The following is a 25,640-nucleotide window of genomic DNA, read 5'->3' as shown; positions in this document are numbered from 1 at the left end:
GCTGATCAGATAAAAATGCCACAGTGAAAAGATGCTCATTCGTAAACAAAAAATGTAAATGAAAAGGACATTACTGTTTTCTCATACTAAGCTGGCAAAGAGCATCCTTCACATATACCTCAGAGAGTGGCATTAAAGTGACCTTTCTGATGGGCACTGGATAACATGCATAAAAGTCCAGCAAGGTAAAATTCCTGGCCATGCCTATCTCCACAGTCATCCTGGTGAAACTGCTGGACGTATGCACAGGGGTGACCACAGGACGGCCTGCAGCACTGCTTCCAGAGGCAGGGTGTTGGGAAGGCTTCAGAATCCCGAGTGCAACATGCTCCCATCTTTACAGAACACTCAATTGGTTCTTACATTCTACTTTGTAAAGATGTACACGGATGAACACACGAAAAACCCAGTGGACACAGTGAGTGGTAACACTCAGGCTGAGGGTGTCACTGCTGGTAGAGGGCTTGCCTTAGCATGCACAAGGTCCTGGGCTTGATCCTCAGAACCAAAGGAAAGAAAAAAGAAGAAAAGAGAAATAAAATGTCAACACTGAAGTGATTCTTGGGTTTTCTTTCTTTTGCTGGATCACCATCACTAAATTTTGCAAAAACAAATAAAGATGATTAAAAGTTTTGAGCTTTGTTTATTGTCTTTTTAAATATTATAGCCTAGGCCTGGGGTTGTGGCTCAGTGGTAGAGTGCTCGCTTACCACATGTAAGGCACTGGGTTTGAACCTCAGCACCACACAAAAATGAAATAAAGATATTGTATCCAGGGCTGGGGATGTGGCTCAAGCGGTAGCGCGCTCGCCTGGCATGCGTGCGGCCCGGGTTCAATCCTCAGCACCACATACAAACAAAGATGTTGTGTCTGCCGAAAACTAAAAAATAAACATTAAAAAATTCTCTCTCTCTCTCCCTCCTTCCCTCCCTCCTTCCCTCTCCTCTCTCTTTAAAAAAAAAAAAAAAAAAAAAAGATATGGTATCCAGGGTTGGGGCTGTGGCTCAGAGGTAGAGTGCTCACCTACCATGTGTGAGGCACTGGGTTCGATCCCCAGCACCATGTACAAATAAAATAAAGATATTGTGTCTACCTATAACTAAAAAATAAATATTAAAAAAAAGATATTGTGTCCATCTACAACTAAAAAATAAATATTAAAAAATAAATAAATAAATATCATAGCCTTGGCCAAAAATGAAAACTCTGATTTCAGAGTTGGGGAAGAAGATCTAGGGCTATGTCCTCTTAGCCAGGGGACAGCGCCTTTTCTGTGATACTGCCATTTATGGTAGAAGAAAACACCGTCACTAGATAAACTACAGGGAAACATAGTGCTTACGTGGGGAAAAAGTAAAACTTAATTACAACACTCTGTAGGACCAGTGAGTCAGGACCCATGTGAGGCGACTGGCTCCACTGCAAGAGGGTACAGAGCTTGTCTCTGTTACCTGTAGTAGTGGACAACGGCAGGTGGGTCACAGGGAGGAGCACTCCATCCAGCCAGAGTAGCAAGCTGCGCAGAACGTGTGCATGCAAGGCTGCACATCCACTCTCTGCCAGCTCACCCAGTCCTGGCCACTCTCCAGCATCAGAAAACAAGCTCAGACCACAGGAACCCGGCTACCCACCCCACAGCAAACTCTTAATCAGAGAACTGGCTGCACCTCTGGCTCCAAGACCCCATTCCCAGGCAGGAACAGGGACTACCTGATGTCTGAGGACTCGCTGTCAACATCTGACAGCTCCAGCAGGTCCTCTGAACTCCCCTCTTCATCAGAAAAAGACCTCTTGACTTTGGGCTGCAGCATGTCTTGGGTGATTTTATTCCTGGCATCCATACTTCTCATATCTTCTTCACTGCGACTCTTGTCTAGATTCAAAGAACACAGGAGCTTTCACTGACAGCAAGGCATGACCAGTGAGACACACAGCCTTCTCTCCTCAGAGCTGAGCTCCCCACCCTGAGGAAGGGAGAGTCTGCGGAGGGGCTGGCCCACTTGCCTGGGTGCTGGATGAGGTATGCTTCCACAAGGTTGTTGAGGATGTGGTTCTTACAGATCCGCTCCACTGGACAGCGGCAGGTGGGACACAGAGAGGAGCGCTCCATCCAGCCAGAGTAGCAAGCTGCACAGAACGTGTGCATGCAGGGCTGCAAGCTAGAACAAGAGGAACCCCTCTTCAGACAGAAGCCTCCAAAGATCGGCCACTAGGACCCCTGGAGCAAGACGTGCAGCAGGCCTTCCCAGGCAGAAGGGCAAGCTGATCAAAGCCAGGGGCTGACTGTGGAGCCCAGCCATCACTCTCACAGAAAACACTTTAATCAGGCTTGGTTGATAAAAAGAAACTAGAGGTCACACTGCTTCTGTGTCATCAAAAGGGACAGAGGAAAGCAGATTATGACTGCAGAAACATGGGCAACAGGAACCAGCGTCTCAGGATTGGAAGCTGGGTAAGGCTACACCTTCTAAGTAGACACTAGAGTAAAGAGAAGGCTCATCTGGGCTGCTCCTGGGATATACATTCTATGACAGTGTTAAACATTTCTTTAACCAGGAAACATTTAAAACTTGGTATAGTGCATCTGATCTGTCTGCAAGCTAGACTTCGGGTTCACTGGGTTACCCATAACCCATGTCAGTCAAAACCAATACTGCCAAAATCTGTGGATTCTACAGCCCTAGTCTCCTGGGTAGCTCTTCAAGTACGATGAAAATAGCACCTTAGTAGTCCCCATGCCAAAGAGGACCTAACAGCTGCTTCATTGGCAGCCTCCTCCTCCCAGTGGCCAGGGTCCACTGTGAGCCAGCTGAGGTGTCAGCGGCACACCTCACGCCAAAAAGGACCTGACAACTGCTCCACTGGCAAACCCCTCTTCACCCCCTGCCCCCGCGATCCACCGTGAGCCAGCTGGGGGGGGGTTGGCAGCACACCTCACGCAGTCGTGCAGCAGGTCCTGGCAGATGATGCATGTGAGCGTCTCCTCCATCTTGTCTGGCTTCATGGCAGCAGCTCTGACGTCCTCACGGGGAGGTTGGGTATTTCTACCCTGGTCTGCAACCAACTGCTGCAGGTTCGGGTCAAGTGCCTCACCTAGGAGAGAAAGGCATATGTTCTGACAGGCACACCACAGCAGAACTTGATGCACAGCCTCGTATTATAGAGCCCAGCCTGGAGACCAGGGGACTCCTCAGGCTGCAGAAGCAGTGCTGACCTTACGTTTGTATCTACAAAGACCATTTTTAGGGTGGCTCCAGATAAGGCTCATGTTCCAGTATGTTTACGTTCTGGTGTAGAGGAACAGTTTCTGACATAAAATGACACACACGATGTATAGCTAAGAAAGAAAGGATAAGCTAGGTGCATGTCTATAGTACCAGCTACTTGGGAGGCAGAGTCAGGAGGGTCACGTGAGCTCAGGAAATCAAAGCCAGCCAGGGAAGCACAGCAAGACTCTACCTCAAAAAAAAAAAAAAAAAAAAGGTGGTGGTGGGGGGGTGCAGGCTGAGAGGCTTGGGTTAGGGACCACAGACCTGTAATCCCAGCAAGTTGGGAGGTAGAAGGCATGCAAGTTCAAAGCCAGCCTGAGCAATTTAGCAAGACCCTAACAGCTTAGTGAGACCCTGTCTCAAAATAAAAAATACAAAAGACTGGTGATGTGGCTCAGTGGTTAAGTACCCCTGGATAGAGGAAGAAAGAGAGAGAGAGAGAGAGATGGGCCAGCTGTTAAATAGTATTTGTCTTTTTTTTTTTTTTTTTAGGAGAGAGAGAAAGAGAGAGAGAGAGAATTTTAATATTTATTTATTTTTTACTTTTCGGCGCACACAACATCTTTGTTTGTATGTGGTGCTGAGGATCGAACCCGGGCCACACGCATGCCAGGCGAGCGCGCTACCGCTTGAGCCACATCCCCAGCCCATGTTAAATAGTATTTGTATAAATGTAATTTTTTAAAAAAACAAATGAAAAAGCATGATGCCTGAGTACACAGGAACATGCTAGAAAACAAGACTAAGATGGCACCAGTGGCTTTAAGATGCTCCTTCTCCTGTTATGTTTCTATTGCTCAGGTATAAGCTCAGATGTTGGTTGTCACAGGTCAATTAATTTATTTATTTTGGTACTGAGGTTTGACCCCAGGGTACTGGACCACTGAGCTACACCGTTTTCTTATTTTTTATTTTGAGACAGAGTCTAGCTAAGTTGTCTAGGCTAGCTTTGAACTTGTGACCCTCCTGTCTCAGCCTCCCAAGTTGCTGGGACTATAGAGGCCTGTGTGCCACATGCCCGGTAATTTTTATTTTTAAAGAAATATTAAACATGCAACTTAAGTCATATAGAAGAATGTAGTCACCTCAGCCCAGCCTGCCTTCACTGCAATTTCACCAGGTGAAGAAACCACTTCCACGTCTTTTACTGCACCTTTTGGTATTCATTTCCATGTATTTAAATTATAATGCTACATTGACTTATTAATTTTGTTTTATTTAGTGCTAGAAATTGAACTCTGGGCCACTCACATTAGGCAAATGCTTTATCACTGAGCTACATCTGCAGCCTTGATTTACCCATTTTAGAAATCATCACCTGATATCTACCAACACAGGAAGGTGTTTAGGCCCCTGAAACCTTCTTCCCAATATTATCTAACAGGACTGTGGGTTAACTGCAGCAAATGGCTTTCATTGTATTTATGTAAGCATTCTCTGCTGGGCGGAGCAATATACCAAAATTACCTTTTCTGATTTACACATTTTTTCATCTTTCTGGAGTTATATAATTGCCTCGTTTTTATATGTGTGTATTTTTTGCTATAAAACTGCTGCTGATTTTTCCCACGCCTTCCCCAAGTTGATTAACTAACTCCCCAGTCTTCACATAGCTCCATTTCTCCCAAAGACCAACTTCCTGGGTCCCGTAGTGCCCTGGGCCTGTTGCACAGCTAGCATTACCCACCACATTTCCACATCTTAAAAATAATCTCTTAAATTTTGGCTTTTAAAGTACAGACATTTTTTTTCTAAATCATCTTCAATGTGAAGGCTCAAACTATCATCTAAGACAACATCAAAGCAGGGCATTGTGGTGCACATCTATAAGTCTTAGGAGGCTGAGGCAAGAGGATTGCAAGTTCAAGGCCAATCTGAGAATTTAGAGAGACTCTTCTCAAAATGAAAAATAAGTTGGGGTTGCAGCTCGGTGGCAGAGCACTGTCCAGCATGCACAAAGCCGTGGGTTCAACCCTAGTTACACACACACACACACACAAAAAAAAAAAAATCTAGAGAGAGAACTCTGGCATCCATGTTGCAATTAGGAATATACTACCTCTAGACCCAAGACTGTAGCCTGGTGGCAAGCAGTTCCATCCAGATCACACAATGGGAAAGAAAAGGCCCCAATTTCATTTAGCAAATGTGAGGTGCTGCAGTAATCATCTGAGGGGGTCTCCATGGGTAAGCACAAATGAAGCCACATGCAAGGCCATGGCCACCAAGCCCAGAGTACTCCTAGCACCTCGTGGAGAGGGCAGAGGATGCATGGAGCTGCAAGACCAACCTGCTTTTATTTTCTTTTTCATGGGCTCCAGATCCTCCTGGTTCTGGGGTTCCAGCGAAGAAAACTGTGCTCCCTCTCTGTCTGGGAGAGCTGACGTAAGGCTGGAGAGTTCACTACTTCCCACAGATGGACCACATCCTTTTAGGGAAAATCCTGTACCCCCGGGTCCTGTGAAAAGGGAAAAACAAGACAGGTTCTAATTTCTCTATTTCATGAGAGAACATGCTGGTAAAGTATCACTGATTTAAGCCAAATGCAATCCGCAGTCCAAGATGTCATAGTTTAAGAATGACACACCACTTCTGCTATGTCGATACCATGAACATCATGTCTTATATACATTTGGGCCCATTTCTGTGTGAGTGGAGCTGGGGGCAAAAGCACATTCACAAGGGAAGAAATGCAGATATGTCTTTGACAGGACCAGCCCTGAGCACTGGTGGACCATGTGCAAACCCACATGCCAACAATCACACAGTGCACATTTCAGGGCGAATGTTCCAAATAGAGGCCCATGTGAAGCAGAGGCCTTTGGCAGGAGTGGAACAGTTGTATGATCATGGGAAGGAAGAGGGCGGTCATTGGCAGGCATAGCAGAAGAAGCTAGAGACACATAACTGGAAGGAGTTTGGCAATTTACTACATCCTCTGTCTTCATTGAGATCTAGTTTGGAATATCACAGTATGACAGGTATGTAGTCCATGATATTCAAACCATGTTATATGATAAACTTAGAGTAGCTGAGGAGAAAAGAATGACTTTGGAAACAGCTGAACCCCTGTACTGAGGGGAAAAGCTAACAGCTCCCGGGCTGGCTCCTGTCCCGACCACTCACTCACACTACAACTGTGAGAGGCTGCTGTGCTTCGATCTCCAGAATAAAGAGCATGGTAATGGCTCCTCCCTGACTGGCTCCATCAAGGAGTCTTAACCAAAAAAGAGCACTTACTACACTATCTCATGTCTAATAGGTGCTCAACAAGTCTTCACCATAGTTACTTTGTTAGTGTAAGTGTTTTGCTACTGTTAATGTTTATAAGTATAATTGTTTTCTTAGTGTTAGTGTTTGTAAGCATATTATACATATATGCTTAGGCATATGGACAGAAAAAATTTTATTATTTAAAATTTACAAATATATGAATGCATTACCTCTTTAAAGAACTTAGAACATAATCACAGTTTACCAGACTAAACACAATGCACACAGATGGACGGACTAAAAGATTATCTAACTTAAGGTTCTCTTTAAACTGTCCCATGCCTGAGTTCTGAGGAAGTCCTTATAATATTCATAAAATGCCAGGTTAGGATGACAGATGTGGCATGCCTGACCTAAGCATGTGGCTAGAGAGCTGCACCCAACCCAGAGCCTGCCCTTGAGTGTGATGAGCCATGCAAATAGACTGAGTAGCACTTCCACTTCTTTGGGACTATCATGGCATGGAATGAGTCACAGGTGTTGGAACCAGTTGTGGAGAGCCAGCACACATCCCACCTGTGCTATCTATACTTGAGGAACCCTGGTGAAGGTGCACAGGCCTAGAGAGCTTTAAGACTTTATCTAGTTGATCACTCAGGTCTGGCATGTTTGCCTTTTGAATGTGATTGCAATTTCTTTCATTCATAAATTTGAGGTAATTATGTTAAAATGAAGGCATATCAAGAGACTTTGAGAAGCTGGGGCTTTAGTTTAAAAGTTTACATGGGCTGGGCATGGTGGCAATGCCTATGATCCCAATCATTCAGGAGGCTGAGCAAGAGGACCAAAAGTTGAAGACCAGGCTGGGCAACTTAGCAAGACCCTATCTCAGAACAAAAAATTTTTTAAAAGCTGGAAATGTAGCTCATTGATATGAGTGCCCCTGGATGGATTCAACCCCAGTATTGCGAGGGGGGGACACTTCATTGAAAAATCAAAGAACACCAAGTACAGTGGTACATGCTTATAATCCCAGCAGCCTGGGAGATTGAGGCAGGAGGATCACAAGTTCAAAGCCAGCCTCAGCAATCTAGCAAGGCTCTAAGTAACCTGATGATACCCCGTCTCAAAACAAAAAATAAAGAGGGCTGGGGATGTGGCTCAGTGGATAAGCACCCCTGGGTTCAATCCTTGGTAGCAAAAAAAAAAAAAAATCAAAGACCTTAATAACCAGGGAGAAATAACATCTTCCTGGTTTTTGTAAAAATATCAATTCTCCCCAAATCAATATCTCAAAAAGATTTCTTTTTAACTTGAAAAGCTAATTCTAAAGATAATCTAGATGAAAAATACAAGTGAATAACTGAGAAAGTAAACTAAAAAAAAAAATCAAAGCAGACTGTGGTCTAATTACTGAATACATGTGTACACCACCTGCAAGGACACATTCATATTATACTGCACCTGGATGTTCTGACTTTATCCCTATAACTGTGGGGAAAGCCAAAAAGAGCTAAGCTATCAGGAACAAGGCATGTAAAATTGGTTTTAAACTATACATTTCTCTGCTGAGCTTAGTGGTACATTCCTGTAGTCCCAGTGACTTGGCAGGCAGAGGCAGGAGAATCATAAACTTGAGGCCACCCTCAGCAACTTAGGGCACCCTGTCTCAAAATAAAATAAAAAGGACTGAGGTATATAGCTCAGTGATAGAGCACTTGTATAGCAAGCACAATGCTTGGGGTTCCATCCCCAGTACCACTTTTTTTTTTTTTTTTTTTTTTTAATATACTCTACCCTGAGTAAACCCTGAAATATTATACCAAGTGAAAGAAGTTGGTCACAAAAGACCATATACTGTATGATTCCACATACGTGAAATGTCCAAAACAGGCAAATCTAAAGCAACGTATTTCCTTTCAAGTGACAGAATGTTCCAGACTCAGTGATCATGGGCATGCAATTTTGTGAATATACTAAAAACCACTGATGTGTACACTGTAATTGTGTGATGTGTATAGTATATGGAGCATACCTCAATAAGAAATAAGAGAATATAGAAATACCATGGTACCTGCAGTATTTCTCTTGGGGAAGGACAGGTCAATACTTGCCACTACAGAACTCCTGCTAAGGAGAGCCTTGGTTGAGGCTTTTCTGTCTGTGACAATGTGGTAAAGATTAGGAAACAAAGCACTGTGGTTGTCACCGTGACCTCCTCCATCTCACCAGAGCTGAAGGAATGTTCTCGCCCTGTGGCAGTCGGCTCTGTGGAAGAGGTGGAGGCCCTGGGGAAGAGGTCTGATGTCGACGTTGATGGCTGTGGTTCCTCCAAGCATGCCTGAGTGGCGGGAGACAACGAAGGTGGGACCTGGGGGTCGTCACCCCGTCCTGGACCTGAGGACTCTTTGGTCACATGGAACACATTTTCTTTATTGGCTTCTGCAAGCACAAAAGGAACACATACTGAGAGCCCAGGAAGACATCCCAGGGCTGGAACCAAAGTACACTGTCCCCCACGCATCCATGTCTTTGCCACAAGATCACTTACCAAAGGATTCTCGTGTCATGCCTTGCTTTTCACGTAGAGATTCATAGAGGTATGCCACATCTAGGAGTAAATCAACCCTATCAGAGGGTGGCCATGTAGGAGGGGCCCCTCATCTCGCAGCCCATCTACCTGCTGATTATCTTCACTTACCAGCCAGTAACCACATTCACCAGTTTAAGAGATTCTAACACAATTGACGTGCAACATCTTTGCCAACTAAAATAAGAAGCCTCAGGGAATGACCTCAGGAAGCAGACTAAGGCAAATAATACATGCTGCTCATAATTAAAGAAAAGAACAAACTCAAGATTCTTCCATGTGGCAAGGGGCTGGTTTTATGTCCACTGTGCCCTAAGGAACCTTTGCCCCTGCTTCTTCTTCCTTACCAAGGAAGATCTTCCTGTGTTCTTTGAGTCTCAAGGATGCCTTTAAATCAGAGGGCTCCCAGCACTCCTTGTCCTACTCAGTGATCATGGGCATGCAATTTTGTGAATATACGTCATTCTCTCTCTCTCTCTCTCTCTCTCTCTCACACACACACACACACACACACACACACAGTCCTGGAGTTGACCTTCACTGCCTCCTATACAGTCTCCAAGAGCAGAGCCAACAAGGGCCCAGGCCTTCTTCCTAGGTTTTGCTCCCCACAGCTCCAGTTCTTCCACCTGGCCCCACTTGCTCCTCCTTGGCTGTTTTGATGTGCTGCTCACAACTATGGAGGCATTCTTGAAGAAAGGCTCTGACTGTGGTCGACACTACCATTCTCCAGCTGTTTACACCAAGAGTTCACACAACAACAAAGGGAATATATACAGGAGACACCTGTGCCAACACTTTCTAAAGATATGCCCCAGCCTCAGCTGGACACTCCCTTAGCACAGCACTGGGGATGAGTCTAGCCAGTATGTTTTCCTCTCTTACTGTGTTCGGGCTCATTTTTCCTGTACACCAAGTAGATGACATCCCCCGTCTGCAGAGGACAAGTCTGCTTCTTAACCACCTTCAGCTTGTTGATCACAGTTCCGTTGGTACTGTAAAGAAAACAAAGTGCAATTTATCCTTCTCAAAGTAATTTGGGATTAAATTATTTTTCTACCACCATTAGGAAACTGGCTCAATATTATCATTTTGAAAATACTCATAGGAATGATGTAACTATTTTACAATGCACATATTCAAGTACCCTCTTAAAATTCTCTTGGGGAAAAAGCTTGCCTGTTACTCCTTTACTGACAACCTACCTGGCAACCAAACCATTTGTCTCATCGAGTGTTTTAATAATTCTGCTACTCCCATGCCAGACTCCCTTCACGTGCCTCCTGGTGGGTCCCGAGGCCCCTCAGCAGCATTGTGCTTCCATTTCCAGCCTCTTGTGAGTTGTGGGCAACACTGTCCACATGTGCACCCTGGCATCGCATCCCCCAGATAAGCATAGCTCCCTCCTAAGAGATGGGCGCTGGCTCTTGGGAAGATGACTTGGCCCCTGTGCTCAGAACACATAGCCTGGATCAGCAGTGGCCACACTGCTGGATGGGAGAGGTCAAGATCCATGGTATAAGGGGAGGACCAAGTAAGAGGGAACAGGAAGTGTTTCCTGGGGAAGATCTAATGGTGTCCAGGAGTCAGCTACATGACAGATACTGAATGCATAAAACTCAGCACCTGAACCACCACATGCCTCAGCTTTGCAGGCTCATTAGGAGGAGGGGATTCACATCTGAGCAGTTCACTTAGGTCAGGGAACAGGAAACATTTTCTGTAAAGAGCCAGACAATAAGAGTTCCTGTTCTGTGGTCACAAAGTCTCTGTCCAACTACTCAGCTCTGCTGCTATAATGTAAAAGCCGCCAATGACAGCATGTAAACAGTCACAGCCATGCCCAGTAAACCTACAACAAAAGCTGGATATGAGCTGGCACAGTAGTTCACAAATGTAATCCTAGCAGCTCAGAAGGCTGAGGCAGGAAGACCACAAGTTCAAAGCCAGCCTCAGCAACTTAGAGAGGCCCCATGCATCTTAGCCTTGTCTCAGAATATAAAATGGGCTGGGGATGTGGCTCAGTGATTAAGCACCTCTGGGTTCAATACCTGGTATCAAAAAAAAAAAAAAAAAGCTGGATGTGGTGGTGCACACCTGTAATCCCACCTACTCTGGAGGCCAAGGTAGGAGAATTGCAAGTTGAAAGCCAGCCTCAGCAACTTGGCAAGACCCTGTCTCAAAAGAAAAATTGGAGATATAGCTCACTGGCAAAGCATTCTTGGATTTGATCACCCGTACTGGAAGAAAAAAGAAAAAAAACCTGCAACAAGCAGTGCATCAGTGTGTTGACCTCGACCATGCAGTGCAGCAGGCCCTCAGCCCCCACAGCTCACCCTCAACCGTCCTCCTCCCCAGCTCCTGCAATGACTTCCCACTGCTCTCAGCTGGAGCCCACACTCCCTGGAGTGGCTTCCCGTGCACCACTCTGACCACATATCCCAGTACCTCTGGGCCTTGGCCATGCAGTGCCTCTTGCCCGGCTGCCCCTTCCCCTGTAGCCTGCCTCTGCCCAGGCACGCAGCATCTCTGGATGCTAGAGAAAGGAAGGAGTGGAATCTCCCTGGAGCCTCTAGAAGGAACCACTAGTCCAGACCTTGATTTTATCTTTTCCTTGCTTTTTATTGGTGCATTGCAATTACACATAACAATGGGATTCATTGTCACACATTCAATGTGTGTGTGATATAACTATAATTTGGTCAGTATTGTTCCAAACCTTGATTTTGGCCTAGTTAGACCCATGTTGGACTTTGAAACTACAAAACTAAGATGATGAATTTATCAGACATCATAGGGCATCCCTGTATTCAAACCAAAAATGCATCCATTGCTTGTGAGTCTTGTTTATGAGCCATATTTAACTTAATAGGAATGCATGGGCCATAGACACCACACATCACCCAGGTGTCCCTTCTGGAAACCTGAAGTACATCTGCCACAAGGAGCTCCTGAGTCAGAGGAAGGAGCCATGGGGTTGCACTCAAAACAATGCCTCAGTCTCCTGAGCCACACGAGCTCACAGGAAACTAGTGCAGGACTCTCACCTGGTATCTTCCAGTGTTGCCTGGCCAGACTTCTCATCCACAAGTATTTTACAGTGATCTCCAGAGACCAGTTTATTGCTAGGGAACGAGAGGTCACAACCTAAAACAGAGAGGGTAGCAGGACACTGGACTTGACTCTCGGGTTCGGCAAACACTACTGCCTTGCTTCACTAAAGCAGGTGACAGTGGCACACACCCCTGGAAACAGTACTCGTGTGCCAGAGCATTAATCCAGAGGGACAGGGTCTGGCCCACCCCCATCAAACCTCAACAGCTTTTTCCTGGCAATTTTACAGCATGCCCACATGCACATCTAGTCCAATAAATATTATCAGAAGTTTTAAAAAAAACTCAGGGGCTTAATTAGCTCTTCAGTATTTCACCTACTCCTTAACTTCTTCTCTATGTAAACTTAGGTTTCATAAGTCATCACAAAACTGAAGCAATGACAGTCACAGAATATATAAAACCAAATTATCATAGGCACATGTATAAGAAAATATAAAACAGAAGGGGAATGTGTCCACAACTGACTAAAGTCATTGTGTCTTCAATAAATATAAGAGGGGATATCTTCAAATACTTACTTGATCTCGTTTTAAATCAAAAGGAAAACTATCAGAAGCTTTTAAATGTCTAATCACTAATTACCACTGCTTATAAGAGCAGTCTAAGATGATACATAATGATACTAAAGAATTAAGGGCAATTAAAAAAGGAATTGATACTGGGCATGATGGCACACACCTGTAATTCACAGCTCCAGAGGAGACCAACAACCCAAAGCGGTGGAAGATATGGACATGTCACAGCCCACTTAAGTCCCGTGAAAGCTGGTTTCAAGGAAGGTGCCCCCAACCCCAAAACACACAGAGCTGCCATATGGGCTTCCAAAGGAAAAAGTGGCCAAGAACTGAGATAGCTGTAGGAGGAGGTCATGGCAAGTTTGAGGATGTGGCAACACTGGTCTGGGAGCTGTGGATGACAGAAGTAATCAGAAGTTCACTATTGTTAAGAGGCCATTCTCTGGCTAGGATTTAGCTCAGTGGCAAAGAGTCTGCCTTGCATTCGCAAAGCCCTGGGTTCGACCCCCAGTTCCAAAAAAGGATAGAAAAAAAAAAAGATGCCAGTTATCTCCAGATGTGGTGGCACACGCCTCTACTCCCAGTGGCTGTCGCAGGAGGATTGCAAGTTCAAAGACAGCCTCAGCCAAAGTGAGGCCCTAAGCAACTCAGTGAGACCCTGCCTCTAAATAAAATACAAAATAAGGCTGGGGATATGGCTCAGTGGTCAAGTGCCTCTGAGTTCAATACCCAGTATCCACCCTCCCCCCACCAAAAAAGATGCCAGTTCTCTCCTGGATTATTTCACATATTTGATGCAATTCCAACCAAAAGCCCAGAAGGCTTACAGAAACTGCAAACTGATTTTAAAGTTCATAGGAAAAAATTTATTAGCATATCCAAGGGCATTTTGAAAAAGAACAAAGTTGGAAGATTTAGATATCTTGACTAACTTAGCATGAAAGACAGTGTTATGTTGGTGTAAGGATGGCCAGTCATAGAGAAATGCAAAACCTAAAACTACGAAGTTTGTGGTGGAAAACAAAGAAAAAAAATATTATTGATGCTTGCTCTGGTGAGAATTTCTTAGACAGGATGCAAAAAGTATAATCCAGAAAGAAAAATATTGATAAAATGAAGTTCATCCAAAATATATATCTAGCTAGATGTGGTGGTTCTTGTCTGTAATCCCAGATACTTTGGAGATTGGGGCAGGAGGATCACAAGTCTGAGGCCAGACTGGGCAATTTGGCAAGACCCTGTCTCAAAAGGGGAGGGCTGTGAGGCTGGGGATGTAACTCAATGAAGAACACTTGTGTATCATCTGCAAAGCCCTAGGTTGTATCCTCAGCACCATAACAAACAAACAAAATTAAACATCTGTTCTTCAAAAGACTCTGCCTATGAAGATGAATGGACAAGCCACAGACTAGTGAAAATATTTGTGAAACACTCATCTGATAAAGGTATTGTATCCAGAATTTACAGCTGACACTGGCAACTCAATAACAAGAAAGTCAACAATGCAATTTTAAAAGATTCAAACACTTTATCTCTTTGATAATCTCTTTGAGATGTGGATGGCAAATAAGCAGATGAAAAACGTCCAACATCATTAGTCAGAGAAATGAAAGTGAAAGCCTTCCAACACCACCACAGAACTGGCTCAAAGTAAGACTGACTACATCCAAGCCTACCAAAGAGCAAGTGGAACAACCAGACCAGTCATGCACTGCTAGGGGGAATGAAAAACAGCAAACCATTCTGGAAAACACTTTGGGAGCTTCTGACGGTGATAAGCATACACTTAACACATGTCACAGAAATCCCACTCCTAAGTATTTAGCTAAGAAAAATAAACATGCATGTCCAAACAAAGACCTGTAAACTTATATGTATAATAGCTTTATTTCTGATAAAACAAGAAACAAACTAATGTCCATCCATTGGTAGTTAACTAACAAACAAAATGTGGTATGTACAAAAGCAGAATACTACTCACCACAAAAGGAACAATCACGGACACAAGCAAGAGCAAAGAACAACTATCAGAACACCCCTCCAAGGAGAGTCGCAGAGTGGGTACAGGTCTGTGGGGGATGCTGTGTTCCACCTGGATGGCACTCCAGAAAGCCAGAGCCACAGGGACAGAAAGTGGACACACTGGTGGCTTCCAGGAGCCGGGGTTGAGGGAAGGGGCTGTGGGACCAGGATGTGCTCTTTATGGTCACCAGGGGACTTTCTGGATGCTGGAGATATTCTACATCTTGACAGGTGGAGCTGGACTCATGGAACTGAACACCAAAACAGATGTTATCATATGTAAATCTCTCTATAAAAATAGATTTAAAAATCATATTTTTGCTGGGCACAGTGGTACATGCCTCTCATCCCAGTGACTCGGGAGGCTGAGGCAGGAGAGTTGCAAGTTTGAGGCCAGCCTTGGCAACTTAATGAGACTCTGTCTCGTTAATAAAAAATAAAAAGGGCTGGGGATATAGCTCAGTCGTAAAGCACCCCTAGGTTCAATTTCCAGTACCAAAAAAAAAAAAAAAACACCCCCAAAACAAACCTTACTTACATAAACTTTATATATTTTTGGAATTACTTTGTTACATTTATCCAAGGTGAATATCACCTGTGGTCAAGATATTCTCACTCCACCGAGCATATCCACCAGGACGATCCCCTCATAGCCAAGCCCCAGGTGCCAACTGCATCACCAGTATGGATTTCAAGATAGGCTTCCATATGCCAGCACTCGCACATTCTAGTGGAACCAAGATGATCTGCCCTGCTTGCCACTGTGGGTGAGGTTCTTAAATTCCTTCCTAGATGCAGCTCGGTGCTCCTCCCCAGTGCCTGGCACGTGGCAGGCAAGCATTCTTCTCAGATAAACATCCAGTCACACAACTCTGAGGACCCAAGGCTGTGTCCCCCACAACTCATGTAGAGGCCCCAAAGTGACTACCTGAAGGTAGGACCTGTGGGGAGTTGACAAAACCGAAATGGGTCACAAGGGTATGGCTCTGATCTGATGCAACTGGTGCTCTTTTTCTTTCTTTCTTTCTTTCTTTTTTTGTTGGGGAGGGTATGAGGGATTGAACCCAGGGATGTTTAACAATTGAGCCACATCCCCAGCTCTTTTTATTTTTTATTTTGAGACAGGATCTTGCCAAGATACTTTGGGACTTACGAAACTGCCAAAACTGGCTTTGAACTTGCCATTCTCCTGTCTCAGCCTCCTGAGTTGCTGGGATCATAGACATGTGCCAGGCAGTTAGTGTTCTTTTTTAGCTGTAGATGGACACAATATCTTTATTTTATTTATTTTATTTTTATGTGGTGCTGAGGATCGAGCCCAGCACCTCACACATGCTAGGCAAGCACTCCACCACTGAGCCACAATCCCAGCCCTGGTCAGTGCTCTTTTAAGAAAAGGAAAAGAGACCAGCATGTGCCTTCTTTACCAGATGAAGACACAGCTAGAAGGCAGCCCCTGCAGGAACACCATCCTCACCAGGAACCAAAGTGGCCAGCATGGACTTTACCTGGGCTTCCCAGACTCCGAAACTGAGAAATAGCTTTTTAAGCCACTGTTTAAGCCACTCAGAATGTGGCTGTTTACGCCACTCAGAATGTATATTTTATTATGGCAGTAAGAACAGACTAATACAGCACCTTTATGTTTTTGATAGCACCATTATTAATGCATTCACTGAAAGTACTTTTCTTAAAGCAGATTTTTCCTCCCTGCCTCAACATGAAGTTGAATGTCTTGACGTGTAATAGCATGCATAATGTGCTATAACAGTGACTGATGAAAGTGCTAACTATAAGCCAGGCTTGTTTCAGCAGTTCACATATGATCTTATTTAATCCTCACAGCAACTCTACGAAGGAGACACAAAGACTTAGAAAGGTATATTGTTAGCCCAAAGTAAGCTGTGTTGGTGACAGGTTGGAAACCAGGAAGCCTGCTTCCAAGGCCTCTACTCTCACCAAATCTTAGTATAAAGGTGCAGGCACATTGTAAAAGGTGAAACTAACCCAAAATATTTGTTTCTGGATAGCAATCTTTCCCATTCCCTCTCCCTCTTTTTTTTTTTTTTTTCTTTCAGTACTAGGGATAGAACTCAGGGGTGTTCTGCCACTGAACTGAGCTACATTCCCAGTCCTTTTTATTTTAACACAGAGTTTCACTAAATTGCCTAGGCTGGCCTTGAACTTGTGATTCTCCTGCTTCAATCTTCCAATTAGCTGGAATTATAGGCATACTCCAAGGCACCAGGCTCATTCTCCCTCTTTTAAAGCATGAAGTCAGCGGTGCATGGGGGCACATGCCTGTGATCCCAGTGACAGGAGGTTAGGGCAGGAGGATTTCAAGTTCAAGGCCAGCTTCAAAAACTTAATGAGGGAGAAGGAAGACGGCGGCGAGGGGAGTGCATTGCCCCCGTGTGCTGCTTCACTGTGTGGGAGTATGACAAGTCAGGACGGCCAAAGGATATCTTGTTAGGAATTTCCAGCAATAGTGGGGTGCTCCGGAACCTGGAGGAAGGATTTCCATCGCACGAGGATCGGCTACGGGGACTCAAACGCGAGAGGTTTGTCGCACGGAGGGTAACACTGCTTATTCAGCAAATCGCCCCGCGGCTAGAGTCTGCAGCGCGTGCTGGGATAGAGACGCAGGGTTACAGCGCTGCAGTTTCTGCCAGCCGCGCAAGCACCATACTCAGGGCTGAATTCTGGGTTCGAGACGGGGAAAGGAAGCGGTCCATCTCGGTTCTCCACACCGGTCAGACCACAGAGGAGGCCAGCAGCCACCATGTTGGTAAACTGACGTCACCTTCCCTGTTTTCGACTGACCGCAGCTCATTCAGCCATAGATCAGGTAATTTCAGGCTGCAATTCGCCTGCGGCTTGCAGACAGATTGCTAGGGTTCAGCGCCTGGGTGCTTCTTAGAACCTGAGCTTATCGGAGCGAACACCGAGCGCGGGGCGGCCGAGTTCCGGCTCCCGGAACCGTCCCGCGGAGCCCGCGGAGGCTGCTTCTTGGACCCTGCTCCTATCAGAGCATACAACAAGCACTAAGCAGCCGAATTCCGGCTCCCGGAACTGAGCCCGCGGGGACTGCTTCTTGGAGCTTACACTTATAGGAGCTTACACTGAGCACGGAGCGGCCGAGTTCCGGCTCCCGGAACTTCCCTGGACCGGGGCTAGGAGCCCGCGGAAACTGCTTCTCGGTCCGGGTCCTGCTGAGGGCCGGTCAGGACTCACCCGTTGCTTTGGTTGCCCGGCAAGGGGAACGAAATGCTGCCATTCGCATAGGATACCAACATGGCAGAGATCTGATGTCAGCAGAAAGCGGCGGAGGAGAGAACTTCATCAATACCAGCGGTGACATAAGCAGTTGGTCTCCTGGTAGGGGGGGTGAGGCACAGTCACCTGAGCCTCCTCAATTTGTCGTTGAGCCAGAGGGGAGAAGCCGGGCCGCCGCCAGCGCCCGGAGCAGGCCCAGCGGCTCGCCAGCGTGGTGACCGCGTGACCCCAATTGGAGAGGGGGCGGAGCGGAGCCGCCACCCGCACCCGCAAGGTGGGCAGACCCGCGACCCAGTGGTACATGGGCGTGGTAGGAGGGGCAGGGCAGAGCCGCCGTTCGCGCTTGCAAGGTAAACAGACCTGTGACAGCCGGGCGGGTCAGGCCCAGTGGCCTGCCAGTGTGGTACACATGTCACCCCAACTGGAGTAGGGGCAGAGCAGATCCTTCTCCCACGCCCGGATCAGGCCCTGCCGGTGTGGTGGTCACGTGACCCCAATTGGAGTGGGGGCGGAGCGGAACCGCCACCCGTGCCCGCAGGGTGAGCAGACCAGTGATCAAACTGCAGATCAGACCCAGGGGTCCGCAGGCGTGGTAGGAGGGGCAGGGCAGATCCGCCGCCCGCGCCTCCAAGGTAGGCAGACCTACAACAGACCGGCGGATCAGGCCCAGGAGCCTGCCGGCGTGGTACAAACACCACCCTAATTGGAGTAGTGGCAGAGCAGAGTCGCCGCCCGTGCCAGGAACAGGCCCAGCGTCCTGCAGGCGGGGTAGTCACGACACCCCATTTGGAGTAGGGGCAGAGTAGAACCGCCGCCCGCGTCTGCAGGGTAGGCAAACCTGCAACCGACTGGCGGATCAGGCCCGGTGGCCTGCCGGCGTGGTACACTCGTCACCCCAATTGGAGTAGGGGCAGAACAGAGCCGCCGCCAGCTCCCAGAACAGGCCCAGTGACCTGCCGGCGTGGTAGCCACGACACCCCAATTGGAATAAGGAGAGAGCAGAGCCGCCGCCCGCACCTGCAGGAAAGATACGCAAGCAGTATGAAAAGACAAGGAAAGAAAGGACCACAAGCAATGCAGGTCAACGCAACTTTAGAAGAGGTAACAGCTGCAGCAGATGGAATGTCAGATAAAGAATTCAGGATATACATGCTTCAGATGATCTGGAGTATCAAGGAAGACATTAAACAGCAAAATCAGACAATGAAAGATCACTTCGACAACGAATTACGCAAACAAATCCAGGAAGCAAAGGATCAACTATACAGGGAGATAGAGGTTATAAAAAACAAACAATCAGAAATCCTAGAAATGCAGGAAGCAATAAACCAACTTAAAAACTCAATGGAGAATACTACCAGCAGAGTAGAACACTTAGAAGATAGAACATCAGACAATGAAGACAAAGTATTTCAACTGGAAAAGAACATAGACAGCTCAGCAAGACTGTTAAGAAACCATGAGCAGAACATCCAAGAAATATGGGATAACATTAAGAGACCAAACTTAAGAGTCATTGGGATACAGGAAGGTACAGAGCTCCAAACCAAAGGAATGAGCAGTCTATTCAATGAAATAATACGAGAAAACTTCCCAGACTTGAAGAATGAGACAGAATCCCAAATCCTAGAAGCCTACAGGACGCCGAATGTGCAAAATCATAAGAGATCCACACCTAGACACATTATAATGAAGATGCCCAACATACAGAATAAGGAGAGAATTTTAAAAGCTACAAGAGAAAGGAAGCAGATTACATTTAGGGGTAAGCCAATCAGGATAACAGCTGATCTTTCAACACAGACTCTGAAAGCTAGAAGATCCTGGAATAACATATTTCAAACACTGAAAGAAAATGGGTTCCAACCAAGAATTGTGTATCCAGCGAAATTAAGCTTCAGGATGGAAGATGAAATTAAAACCTTCCACGATAAACAAAAGTTTAAAGAATTCGCAGCTAGAAAACCATCTCTTCAAAACATCCTCGCCAAAGCATTACAGGAAGAGGAAATGGAAAATAACAATGAAAACCAACAGTGGGAGGTAGGACAGTAAAGGGGGGGGAAATAATCAAAGAGGAAAACAAACCATGTTTAGTAACAGAAATAAACAAATATGGCTGGAAGAACAACCCATATCTCAATAATAACCCTAAATGTTAATGGCTTAAACTCACCAATTAAGAGACACAGGCTAGTAGAATGGATCACAAAACAAGACCCAACAATATGCTGCCTACAGGAGACGCATTTGATAGGAAAAGACATACATAGGCTGAAGGTGAAAGGTTGGGAAAAATCATATCACTCATATGGACTTCGGAAACAAGCAGGAGTGTCCATACTCATATCAAATAAAATAGATTTCAAGCCAAAGTTAATCAAAAGGGATAAAGAGGGACACTACATACTGCTTAAGGGAACCATACACCAACAAGACATAACAATCATAAATATTTATGCCCCAAACAATGGTGCAGCTATGTTCGTCAAACAAACTCTTCTCAAGTTCAAGAGTCTAATAGACCACCATACCATAATCATGGGAGACTTCAACACACCTCTCTCGCCACTGGACAGATCTTCCAAACAAAAGTTGAATAAGGAAACTATAGAACTCAATAACACTATTAATAACCTAGACCTAATTGACATATATAGAGTATACCACCCAACATCAAGCAGTTACACTTTTTTCTCAGCAGCACATGGATCCTTCTCAAAAATAGATCATATATTATGTCACAGGGCAACTCTTAGACAATATAAAGGAGTAGAGATAATACCATGCATCTTATCTGATCATAATGGAATGAAACTGAAAATCAACGATAAAAGAAGGAAGGAAAAAGCATACATCACTTGGAGAATGAACAATAGGTTACTGAATGATCAATGGGTTATAGAAGACATCAAGGAGGAAATTAAAAAATTCTTAGAGATAAATGAAAACACAGACACAACATATCGGAATCTATGGGACACATTGAAAGCAGTTCTAAGAGGAAAATTCATTGCTTGGAGTTCATTCCTTAAAAAAAGAAAAAACCAACAAATAAATGATCTCATACTTCATCTCAAAATCCTTGAAAAAGAAGAGCAAAACAACAGCAAAAGAAGTAGAAGGCAAGAAATAATTAAAATCAGAGCTGAAATTAATGAAATCGAAACAAAAGAAACAATTGAAAAAATTGACAAAACTAAAAGTTGGTTCTTTGAAAAAATAAACAAAATCGACAGACCCTTAGCGATGCTAGCGAAGAGAAGAAGAGAGAGAACTCAAATTACTAGCATACGGGATGAAAAAGGCAATATCACAACAGACACTTCAGAAATACAGAAGATAATCAAAAACTATTTTGAATCCTTATACTCCAATAAATTAGAAGATAGTGAAGGCATAGATAAATTTCTTAAGTCATATGATCTGCCCAGATTGAGTCAGGAGGATATAGACAACCTAAACAGACCAATATCAATTGAGGAAATAGAAGAAACCATCAAAAGACTACCAACTAAGAAAAGCCCAGGACCGGATGGGTATACAGCAGAGTTTTACAAAACCTTTAAAGAGGAACTAATACCAATACTTTTCAAGCTACTTCAGGAAATAGAAAAAGAGGGAGAACTTCCAAATTCATTCTACGAGGCCAACATCACCCTGATACCTAAACCAGACAAAGACACTTCAAAGAAAGAAAACTACAGACCAATATCTCTAATGAACCTAGATGCAAAAATCCTCAATAAAATTCTGGCGAATCGGATACAAAAACATATCAAAAAAATTGTACACCATGATCAAGTAGGATTCATCCCTGGGATGCAAGGCTGGTTCAATATACGGAAATCAATAAATGTTATTCACCACATCAATAGACTTAAAAATAAGAACCATATGATCATCTCGATAGATGCGGAAAAAGCATTCGACAAAGTACAGCATCCCTTTATGTTCAAAACTCTAGAAAAACTAGGGATAACAGGAACATACCTCAATATTGTAAAAGCAATCTATGCTAAGCCTCAGGCTAGCATCATTCTGAATGGAGAAAAACTGAAGGCATTCCCTCTAAAATCTGGAACAAGACAGGGATGCCCTCTCTCTCCACTTCTGTTCAACATAGTTCTCGAAACACTGGCCAGAGCAATTAGACAGACGAAAGAAATTAAAGGCATCAAAATAGGAAAAGAAGAACTTAAATTATCACTATTTGCAGATGATATGATTCTATACCTAGCAGACCCAAAAGGCTCTACAAAGAAACTATTAGAGCTAATAAATGAATTCAGCAAAGTGGCAGGATATAAAATCAACACGCATAAATCAAAGGCATTCCTGTATATCAGCGACAAATCCTCTGAAATGGAAATGAGGACAACCACTCCATTCACAATATCTTCAAAAAAAATAAAATACTTGGGAATCAACCTAACAAAAGAGGTGAAAGACTTATACAATGAAAACTACAGAACCCTAAAGAGAGAAATAGAAGAAGATCTTAGAAGATGGAAAAATATACCCTGTTCATGGATAGGCAGAACTAACATCATCAAAATGGCGATATTACCAAAAGTTCTCTATAGGTTTAATGCAATGCCAATCAAAATCCCAACGGCATTTCTTGTAGAAATAGAGAAAGCAATCATGAAATTCATATGGAAAAATAAAAGACCCAGAATAGCAAAAACAATGCTAAGCAGGAAGTGTGAATCAGGCGGTATAGCGATACCAGACTTCAAACTATACTACAGAGCAATAGTAACAAAAACAGCATGGTACTGGTACCAAAACAGGCGGGTGGACCAATGGTACAGAATAGAGGACACAGAAACCAATCCACAAAACTACAACTATCTTATATTTGATAAAGGGGCTAAAAGCATGCAATGGAGGAAGGATAGCATCTTCAACAAATGGTGCTGGGAAAACTGGAAATCCATATGCAACAAAATGAAACTGAATCCCTTTCTCTCGCCATGCACAAAAGTTAATTCAAAATGGATCAAGGAGCTTGATATCAAATCAGAGACACGCCGTCTGATAGAAGAAAAAGTTGGCTACGATCTACATACTGTGGGGTCGGGCTCCAAATTCCTCAATAGGACACCCATAGCACAAAAGTTAATAACTAGAATCAACAAATGGGACTTACTCAAACTAAAAAGTTTTTTCTCAGCAAAAGAAACAATAAGAGAGGTAAATAGGGAGCCTACACCCTGGGAACAAATCTTTACTCCTCACACTTCAGATAGAGCCCTAATATCCAGAGTATACAAAGAACTCAAAAAATTAGACAATAAGAGAACAAACAACCCAATCAACAAATGGGCCAAGGACCTGAACAGACACTTCTCAGAGGAGGACATACAGTCAATCAACAAGTACATGAAAAAATGCTCACCATCTCTAGCTGTCAGAGAAATGCAAATCAAAACCACCCTAAGATACCATCTCACTCCAGTAAGATTGGCAGCCATTATGAAGTCAAACAACAACAAGTGCTGGCGAGGATGTGGGGAAAAGGGTACACTTGTACATTGCTGGTGGGACTGCAAATTGGTGCAGCCAATTTGGAAAGCAGTATGGAGATTTCTTGGAAAGCTGGGAATGGAGCCACCATTTGACCCAGCTATTCCCCTTCTTGGTCTATTCCCTAAAGACCTAAAAAGAGCATGCTACAGGGACACTGCTACATCGATGTTCATAGCAGCACAATTCACAATAGCAAGACTGTGGAACCAACCTAGATGCCCTTCAATAGACGAATGGATAAAAAAAATGTGGCATTTATACACAATGGAGTATTACTCTGCATTAAAAAATGACAAAATCATAGAATTTACAGGGAAATGGATGGCATTAGAGCAGATTATGCTAAGTGAAGCTAGCCAATCCCTAAAAAACAAATGCCAAATGTCTTCTTTGATATAAGGAGAGTAACTAAGAACAGAGTAGGGACGAAGAGCAGGAGAAGAAGATTAACATTTAACAGGGATGAGAGGTGGGAGGGAAAGGGAGAGAGAAGGGAAATTGCATGGTAATGGAAGGAGACCCTCAGGGTTATACAGTGGAGGGGGTAGAGAGAGAGGAGGGGAGGGGAGGGGAGAGGTGGGGAGGGGGGAGGGTGGAGGATGGGAAAGGCAGCGGAGCACAACAGACACTAGGATGGCAATTTGTAAATCAATGGATGTGTAACTGATGTGATTCTGCAATCTGTGTATGGGGTGAAGGTGGGAGTTCATAACCCACTTGAATCAAAGTGTCGAATATGATATGTCAAGAAATTTGTAATGTTTTGAACAACCCACAATAAAAAATTAAAAAAAAAAAAACTTAATGAGACCCTAAGCAACTTAGTGAGAACTTGTCTGAAAATTTTTAAAAATTTTATAAGGGCTGGAGATGTGGCTCAGTGGATAAGTGCTCCTGGGTTTGATCCCCAGTACCAACCAACCAACCAACCAAACAAACAAACAACAAAAACAAAAACCTATGAAGTCAGAGTGATGATATATTAATTTTCAGACAAACTAAACATGTTATGGACCTGACTACTTACTTCTTTCCAACCAGGAAAGCTACAAGGGAAGTCAAATTACCAGGCACAGCTGAGGAGTCTAAAAACAAGTAGTGCAGAAGTTGAAGGTACTTTCTCTCTCTAGATGTGTGCAATTTTGTTCAAGTCTTTAGCTTCCTATACTCATTAAGCAAATAATTATTTTAGGAGCTAGGAATAAGATCTTATTAAATGTAGACACTACAACCATAAACTGACCTTCCTCACTGCTTACCTACATTCCATAAATATCAGTATATTCTTTGTCTTCATTTGTTTCAAGGTATTCTCTAATGTCCCTTGTGGCTTCTTTGACCCCCCATCATTTAAGATTTGTGTTTAATTCCCACATAACTGTGAATTTGCTAATTTCATTCCACCATTTTTAGAGAAGAAACTTTGTATAGTAACGGACGTGAGAAATTGTTTTCTGAAGGATATATTAATGATACTAGTCTATAAAGCCATGAATAAGGAATAAATGAACTACACGAAGCATTCGGAATTGCACCTGGGGCAGACAAATATATTAATAAATGGCAGGTCTTACATGAGCCCATTTCATGAAAGTGGAAAGCACACTGCACCCCCAGCAGCCCGGTGGGCTCCCCCGCCACCCACTCCCAGTCCTTGTCTCTCTTGCTGGTCCCGCCTTCGGTCCTGTCCCTCCCCACCCGCGTCCTGCCCTCGGTGCCAATCCCGGTCGGTCTCTGTCCCCCCTCGGCTCCGCTCCATCAGCCCGGGCCGCGCACCTCGCCTCCGCCCGATGGTCCACTCGCGTTTCCACAGCAGGACGTGCGGCTCGCTCTCCTCTGCGCCCAGGCGGAGGAGCCTCCCCCAGGGCTGCTGCGGCGGCTGCTCGCCTCCCCCGGGCGGCTCCATCGGACTCACGCCTACTGAGACCCGGAAACGCCTGCTGAAGGAGGCCCCGCCGGCCCGCGGGCGCGCGAGACTCGGCGCCCCGACGCCGCCCGCCGCCCCGGGCCTCCGGCCCACAGCCTTCACTCACCCGCGCCCGCGCCGGCCCGACCGGCCGCCCCGCCGCTGTCAACAGACATCGCGGCCCTCAGCTGATCCGC

At 44.8% G+C, this 25,640-nt stretch overlaps 1 protein-coding gene across 14 annotated transcripts in view; it reads right to left on the bottom strand.

The window, feature by feature from the left end:
• Chfr (checkpoint with forkhead and ring finger domains) overlaps positions 1-25,640 on the bottom strand; it is a 44,499-nt gene extending 18,859 nt beyond the window's left edge. For 2 of the 14 annotated variants that reach the window (XM_015505581.2, XM_048785863.1), the window contains exons 1-9: positions 25,314-25,549; positions 12,121-12,220; positions 9,959-10,068; positions 9,035-9,094; positions 8,713-8,949; positions 5,561-5,728; positions 2,935-3,094; positions 2,006-2,160; positions 1,712-1,874 (exon numbers count right to left, since the gene is read on the bottom strand). In XM_015505581.2, the coding sequence (XP_015361067.1) occupies positions 1,712-1,874; positions 2,006-2,160; positions 2,935-3,094; positions 5,561-5,728; positions 8,713-8,949; positions 9,035-9,094; positions 9,959-10,068; positions 12,121-12,220; positions 25,314-25,443 (1,283 nt within the window). In that variant the 5' untranslated portion in view covers positions 25,444-25,549. The other 12 variants (XM_015505585.2, XM_015505586.2, XM_048785857.1 and 9 more) reach the window with 11 other exon arrangements.

Source organism: Marmota marmota, unplaced genomic scaffold (genome assembly GCF_001458135.2).
Source record: "Marmota marmota marmota unplaced genomic scaffold, marMar, whole genome shotgun sequence".
In the NCBI taxonomy this organism is placed as follows: Eukaryota; Metazoa; Chordata; class Mammalia; order Rodentia; family Sciuridae; genus Marmota; species Marmota marmota.
The sequence above is the reverse complement of the archived record's forward strand: the minus strand, read 5'-3'. Positions and strand labels throughout refer to the sequence as shown.